Raw genomic sequence first — 7798 nt, 5'->3', positions numbered from 1 at the left:
GTCGAGGGTGTTGCGCAGTTTCTTCCATATAAAAATATATTTTGTTCATGCCTTATATGGAAACAAATGCGCAACACCCTCGACAAAAAAAAAAATTCTAAAAACTCAGGCGTGTAGTCCCTACGCGCGGAAGAAGTGAAACTTAATAGAGGAAATTCCAGAAAGAAAGAAATGTGCGATATACATACACATGTACTTATTTTCTAATATACATATATAATTTCATCTTCATCATCATCTTCATCTTCATCTTTTCAATAATTTGAGTTTAACTTTTTAAACAGGTGGCCACCCTCTTCAGGCACCTCTAAAATATTTTAATTGTGTTTCCGTAAGCTCTTTCTGTTCTGTATAGTATTTTAAGCGTAAGACTTTTGTATATTTAACTAAATTTTACTTTTGAAACAGGTGGCTACCCTCCTACATTTAGCTAGAAAATACAACTTATTCAAACCCATTTCTTTTGATACCCATATTGGGATAATTCGTTTAACTTAATAAATAATTTGAATTTGATTTTCGTATATATGGCAAGCCTTTAAAATACCAAAACCATACTGCACATCTGCAGATCAAGCCCTTTCATGTGACACCTTATTTTTGAAAATCATACGAACGATACAGATTTTTTGACTTGATGTTAAATATTTTACGCAACCCTCTGTGGCAGAGAAATTTTGAATTCGATTTTCTAACATGTGGCAACTCCTTTCATGGAACTAAAGCTATGTTGTAAACCAAAAGGACAAGGCCTTTCATGTGACACCTCATTTTTAAAAATCGAACGAACGATACAGATTTTATGACGTGGTGTTAAATATTTAACGCAACCCTCTGCGGCAGAGAAATTTTGAATTCGATTTTCTAACATGTGGCAACTCCTTTCATGGAACTAAAGCTATGGTGTACACCCGAAGGACAAGGCCTTTCATGTGACACCTCATTTTTAAAAATCGAACGAACGATACAGAGTTTATGGCTTGGTGTTAAATATTTAACGCAACCATCTCCGAACTCGATTAAGAAGTTTCACTTCAAAAATCAGCGGTATTTTTTAGCTAAATGAAACTTGCACCTTATTGTACCGATAATTTTTCTAAAAATTCTGAATAAAAAGTTTCAAATTTTGTTTTTGGTTATAGAATGAGCTATGTTTTAAATGAAAATTAACGAAAAAGATTTGTGATGGAAAACATTTTGAATATTATGAAAAAACTAATTTACGAATACTTCTGAGAGTGACTGTATGTACATAGTCTATATTGCCAGGAACTCTGCTGACATAAATTATTGAAGTCTTCGTTTTCGCCTTTTACCTTTTTTCGGCTTTTGCATTACAGCACAAACGTAAATGAACAAATGTAGCGTACATACTTTGGCTGTTAATGTTATGCTAAGTGGCTTAAGATTGTTTAAGGCCCCTCTTATCTCGAAAACAAATTTAAAGCTTCTGCCTTGTGCCCTAATTAATGTTAAGAAAATGTTAAATTTGTCCAATCTCGTAAGATTAGTTTTATAACATAGCTATAATTTTTATTGCAGGTTGTGCCTGATGGCATTGCACACAAATGTGGGCAACTGCGAATGGGAGACCGGATTTTGAAGGTGAATGACGTTGATATCTCGCGCGCAACCCACCAAGAGGCTGTAATGGAGCTCCTGAAGCCTGGTGACGATATAAAGCTAACAGTTCAACACGAGCCATTACCCCCGGGATTTCAGGTAAGCTTTTTGACGTTGACAAATTGTTTTTTAATGTATTATTTTTTTAAGACATCTTAGTCTAAATTTCATTCTGGTTGTAATTAAAATTCAAATAATAACATAAAAAGGCATTTTTAATATAATATCTCATTCCATAGAAAATATAGTTATTTTTTAGCATTCACGCTGACCTGCAATTATGTACATATGTAGCTTACAGCTTGCTCTTTCAACACTTTTGCAAAATATTTACACTTTTTTTCTTTTTTAATTGCAATATCCAAGTTTGAGGTAGAAATTTTACGTACGGAGGTAAGCCAAGTCGCTTTTTGTTTGGATTATTCAATAAATGTTTCCCTAAATGTGCCTAAAACTTTATTAATTTTTGTTGAGTAAGAACATGAGCCCACATTATATTGTTAATATTAAGGGTTTAACCGAAATGGAAATGTTGATTTAGTATACAGATCTTAAAGTATTTGTGCGCCAAATAAACAACGAATATAATGTTAAACGCTAGCGCTGTGTTATTTTAAAGCAACTTATTTATTTATTTTATTTTAAATTCACAGGCCTAATTGTAGCATTCGTTATCGAATGAAATGCATTATGAAATCACCCCAGTCCCAAAATTTAAGACAATCTACATATGGCTCATTCCACGGTGACGGGTGTGACATTTCAACTCACATTTTAAGGGTTAATTCTTAAACTGTAATACAAAATTCTTTAAAACGAGTATTTTGTAATAGGTTTCCGAGATATACACAATGCCTGGAATAAAAATTCCAAAAACAATTTAATCCGAACGAGTTATCTGAATTTTAGTCACTGTGACGGGTGTGACGAGTACGCAAACCAAATTAACTACTCATTACTTGCATCAGAGTTTTTCTGCTAATTATGTCTTCTGCTTATGGTTTTAAATAGTTCGTTGTATAGTTAAATAAACATTCTCAACATTTACGCCAAAGTTGCTTGCCGCTATTGGAAATTATAGATTATATGTTCCAAATTCAACTGTGACGGGTGTGACTTGACTTTGTGACGGGTGTGACAAGTTGAGCATGAATACATAAATACACATTATTAGACAACTAAGCTAACTTTATTTCTCAAAAAATCAGATTTTACGAACACATACCAGATTCCGCCAAGTCTTCTTCTCTATTGTATGTCTTAGTAATTGTAAAGTACCGTATTTTTAATAGTATGACCTGTAAAAACCGTTTCAGATACTTTTTTTGCCCTGACAAGCGAAGTAATGATATCTTTTTATCCGTGACAGCATAGCTTAAGTTTTCCCATCGCGCGAGCAACATATCTTTATGATTAGCTTTATCATCGCTGATCACAAACAGATATATGACACATTTCAGATTAGCTGATAAGTAACGGTAGCAGTCCCTGGCCGAATTTATTGAAGTTTGTCAAACTTTAAATTATGACGGGTGTGACATGTGACGGACGTGACCAACATAATCGGTTCTTTTTTTTCTAAAATAAAAGCATAAAAATACTTGAAAGCAATTCGCACATATTTCCCTGTGTCATAGCGTTACTTTCTTCAGCTTTTTTACACTGTCCAAGATGTGTTTTCCTTCAAAAAATAACTATTATGTGTATCTTGTGACGGGCGTGACATTAAAATATGCTTTGCCAATATATTATAAAATATTTAGTACTTGCCCGAAAAATTTGAAAATAACGCCGTTACAATGCTAACGAATTTGTCTCTCCACTGACGGTTTAAACAATGCGAAAAAGGTAATAGACTACGAAAATCAGTCTTGTAAATTTTGAAAAAAATTAACCTCTCATAACCTAAAGTAAAAAAATATCTGAGTTTGAGATAAATTTCGGAATTTTGGCTTTCAGTCTTGAAAGTTAGATTTATTTACTCTTACTTACTAGAAATAATACAGTCATATTCTTTAGTTTATTTTCGTTTCATTCGGTATCGATTACCGTGGAATGAGCCATATGTACATATGTATGTATGTAAAATATGTTAGAAAATAAAAAGCTCTTAAGTAGCTGTTAGACGTGGCAAGCGCAAGGCCTTTTTAAAATTCTGTCAAACTCAAGCAATTCCAAAAGTGATTGCAGGAACAGTTACACCTTGCATGTAAGCAGTTTTTATTTCCGAAGATCAAACTTTCCCACAAAAACTTTCGATTTTTACAGGTTCTCACCTCTAGAAATATGCTATTTACAGGTCTATTCTGCACGTTACCGAAGATTTTGTGACCGGAAAATTGTATTACCAAAAAATGTTACCACTTCTTGTTACCGCGATTCTAGGTACGTTGGTAATGCAGTGAAAATATTCAGCAGTTCAGCTATGGAGATTTGTGGAGATTCTTGTGTTGCATATTTCACGGGGCAATATTTTGTTACCAGCTCATGAGATGGTAACCAAATTTACCGGTTACAAGAGCGCACAGAATGCGAAAAAAGTTTAAAAATTGACAGACACTTTAGTTGCCGGTTACAACATTTATGTTACCAGCGCGGAATAGACCTGTTAGAGGAAAAACACAATTGTGAAAGTTTGAGCCCAATAGGAACATGCCTTCACGTACCGAAGGTGCCCTGAAGTTTGAAAAAATAAAATTAATATTGTAAAGAAAATACGATAATTTTCTGCTTAGCTAGCGACTGATTTTATCTAAAACTATAAGTAGCTATAGCTTTCATAGCTAATTTTATTGTCTTTAAAGTTAATTATAATACATTTTCTTTAAAAATATACGGTTTCGAAGATATTTAACATTCAGGGCCAGTTTCTCAATATCTTGGTAACACTAACCTCCGTCAAACATCGCTATCGAAACCATGCATATAACACTGTGCCGCTAACATCGGCAGCGATGTTTAACTGGGCATTAGTGTTAACCAGAATTGGTGGAAACGGCCCTTAATGGTACAGGCACCTTCCTGTGAAGTTTATGGAATATTGCGATTTAAGTATTTTGATTTTTGTTTAGTTTATTGTTCGGTTAATCTTGATAAGTTTGGATTTTTATTGATGATTTTTGTAAGTAAAAGTAGTGATTGAATTTTATTGATAAATAAAAGTCTTCAATAACTGTTATCTAAGACATAAAATATAAAAATTTAAAATATTTGTTATTTTTAGATTGTTAAGATAAAAATAGATTTTTTTTTGGATATATAATAATAATCCCAACGGTTGTACCCTCCTTTCTCGCCCATCCGCACGAGTGGCGCATTCCACATGACATACGGAACCAATATTTTCAATTTTTGCGCCGAGTCACTGTTCAACTAGAGAACTAAAGTCATCAGCTGGTTTTATGTCTTTATGTTAGTAAATCATTAATTGAGAGAGGATAGTATCGGGGTTTTAATGCTGAAAAGCGAATCTGATATATCAAACTTGCTGGAATGATAGTTATCCCTAAAGGGAACATTAAAGCTAACATCAGCCAGAAGAGACCAACTTGAAATTGAGCCTGTCATAAATATACACTGTACAGCACTTAGCTGGGTATTGAACCAAGAGATTGAGTCATAATTAAAAAGTAATTTCTCCGTTTTTCGAAGTTAGCCTCCGAAATCGAGATATGGGTCTACAAAGTTCGAAATAGGACCTTTGGTAAAAAAATATTTTTAATTATTGTATGTAAGCAACTAAAAAAGTAAAATTATGGGCGTGGTCCGCCTTTTGCTCTAATTTAAATGGTATATAACTTTTTTGTGCAAACTTATAGTGCTAAAGGGGGTCAAAAGTTAGATCTTCGAAAAATTAAATAAATTATATGTATTTAAAAAAATTTTTAACTAATTTTTAAGTGCTAATAGGTTTACGTTTTTAGTTGTTTACATGCAATAATTAAAAATATTTTTTTACCAAAGGTCCAATTTAGAACTTCAAAGGTCCATATCTCGATTTCGGAGGCTAACTTCGAAGAACGGAGAAATGACTTTTTCACTAATGACTCATCCTCTTGAAAAAATTGGCTTGGTCCACTACCCAGAAAAAAAGTTAATTTTGCGGTATAGTGTTATTGTTATTTAAGGAGTAATTCAATAAAAGTAAAAACAAAAAAAAAAACAAATTTTTAAATAGCGATTTTTATAACACCGTGCGACAGTCAATTTTACACACGAAAAAATCAATATATTCACAAAACTGGGGGCCAAATATAGTAAAACTGCGTTTTTAGTTTTTATCTCTGACGTTAGGATTTTTTTTAAAAGGACCTTGAGATTTCTAGACTATGATTGAATAAAAAAATTATTCAAAAGATTCGGTGCATTGTAGAATAACAATATGGGTATCAATTAAAAAGAAAAATTCTATAGAATAGGAGAAAAATTTAATTTTTGGGTGCACCAGGATAAAACAATAATTAAAAACATTTTTGCCCTCTATATAAATTCCTACCCCTAGGTGAAAGGCTGACAACGCCCTTGTATGCAAAACAATTAAAGTATTTAAACCGTACATCATACGGTCAGTTTGCTCTTTTAGAGCGCATACATGGTTCCATAATAATGATTTCTGCATTTAATCCTGGAAGGTTCGTCGTTTCGACGACGCGAGTTTCTATTTTACCGTTATCGCTGTTTTCCTTTGTTTGTATAGTGCTAATTTTTCGTACAGCGCTAGTCGGTGTTGTGCAGTTGATGTGTGCGGTTACTTAGATTCATGCGCTTCGTGTAAGTACTTATTTTTTAAATGTGCGTAGTCAAAACGACGAAGGATGAACTTTGTGTGTATGTTTTCAAAGTAATTTTCTTAAGTTTTTTTTATTTGTTTATATATTTTACTTGTGCAGCTATAATACACGATCAATGCAACCAAAAGTTATACCGACGAAGAAAAAAAAAATTGCGCAATTTGTCCCCCTTCTAAGCGACGCATAACAAATCATCCTTGCAAAATGCCAAAAAAGTCTCTGTGGAGAGCATAAAATAGAGCTTTGCGCCTCTTGCACAAAATGAGAACCGTCGCATCTGAAAATGTTTTCCTTTTTTAGTTCATAGTATTATTTTTAGGAAAAAAAACACTTTAAATGAATTATTGTACTTTAAGTTATTTATTTTTTTATATTTTCTAATTAATGTTTTGTACAAAAAGCCAAATGAAGCAGAGCTGTGAAATCTTGAATTACAATCAAAAGACTACAGAAAAACTACTTGATATTGTTTTATTTAAAAAAAATATAAACAAAATAATGTGAAAATAATAATTTTTGTGCATTATGATACACAGGTTAATTAAATAACGCCTTTTAGAAATGCCGTCGTCGAATCGACGAAGGATGACCTTTGCGTTATAAAAATAACGATGACCTTCCAGGGTTAAATATGTATATTGTAACTATCAATATCTTATACACATGTGTGGTTTTTTTTTAATCTAAAACTAATAAAGTTAGAAGGACGAAATTCGAGGATGTAGTAGTTTACATATTAGTCCTTGGCATATATTTTTTTCAAAAATAAATATTGGAAATTTCCAAGGATATTCAAGAATAAATTTTTAAAGGGGCACCAACAAATTAAATTGTTGTTTAATTCTACAGAATTTTTCCTTTTAACTGATAACCAAATTGTTACTCTACAATGCAACAAATCTTCTAAACAATTTTTTTATTCGATCATATCCTAGATATTTCAAAGTGCTTAAAAAAAAAATCCCGACGTCAGAGGGAAAAATTAAAAACGCAGTTATACGATATTTGGCTGCTGGTTTTGTGAATACTTATATTGATTTTTTCGTGTGTTTTAAAAATTTTTGGGTCTTGTCGCACGGTGTAATAAAAGTTGCAACTGTTACGGTCTTTGAGTAAAACTTGTTCAGGATGTCTTTTTTAAAAAGTTTGTTTCGGATCAAAGCCTGCCATTTTTCGAATATTTCAAGGTCCAAACTGAGGGTAGCAAACGACACGGCTGCAAGATGGGTTAAGCTAATTTAAGAATTTAATAGGACACAAGATGAGAATAAAAAACCATTCAAGTGGTAGCGGATTGTCTGCGGATTTACCCTGAAAGTACCGTTTGTCTACCCTTGTCTGATGAGTGATATTGAAAATAATAGTATTAATAAAATATATATAAG

General features: G+C 32.5%; 1 protein-coding gene across 9 annotated transcripts in view; it reads left to right on the top strand.

Moving 5' to 3' along the window:
• LOC108376139 (scribble planar cell polarity protein) overlaps positions 1 to 7798 on the top strand; it is a 483715-nt gene that overhangs the window by 306976 nt on the left and 168941 nt on the right. For all 9 annotated transcript variants that reach the window (XM_017632340.1, XM_017632355.1, XM_017632348.1 and 6 more), the window contains one exon: positions 1543 to 1722. In XM_017632340.1, the coding sequence (XP_017487829.1) occupies positions 1543 to 1722 (180 nt within the window). The remainder of the gene's footprint in view (positions 1 to 1542; positions 1723 to 7798) is intronic.

This window comes from Rhagoletis zephyria, unplaced genomic scaffold, assembly GCF_001687245.7.
Source record: "Rhagoletis zephyria isolate East Lansing unplaced genomic scaffold, Rhagoletis_zephyria_1.1 Rzeph_scaffold_00097, whole genome shotgun sequence".
Lineage (NCBI taxonomy): Eukaryota > Metazoa > Arthropoda > Insecta > Diptera > Tephritidae > Rhagoletis > Rhagoletis zephyria.
This window is presented reverse-complemented; position numbering and strand designations above follow the sequence as displayed.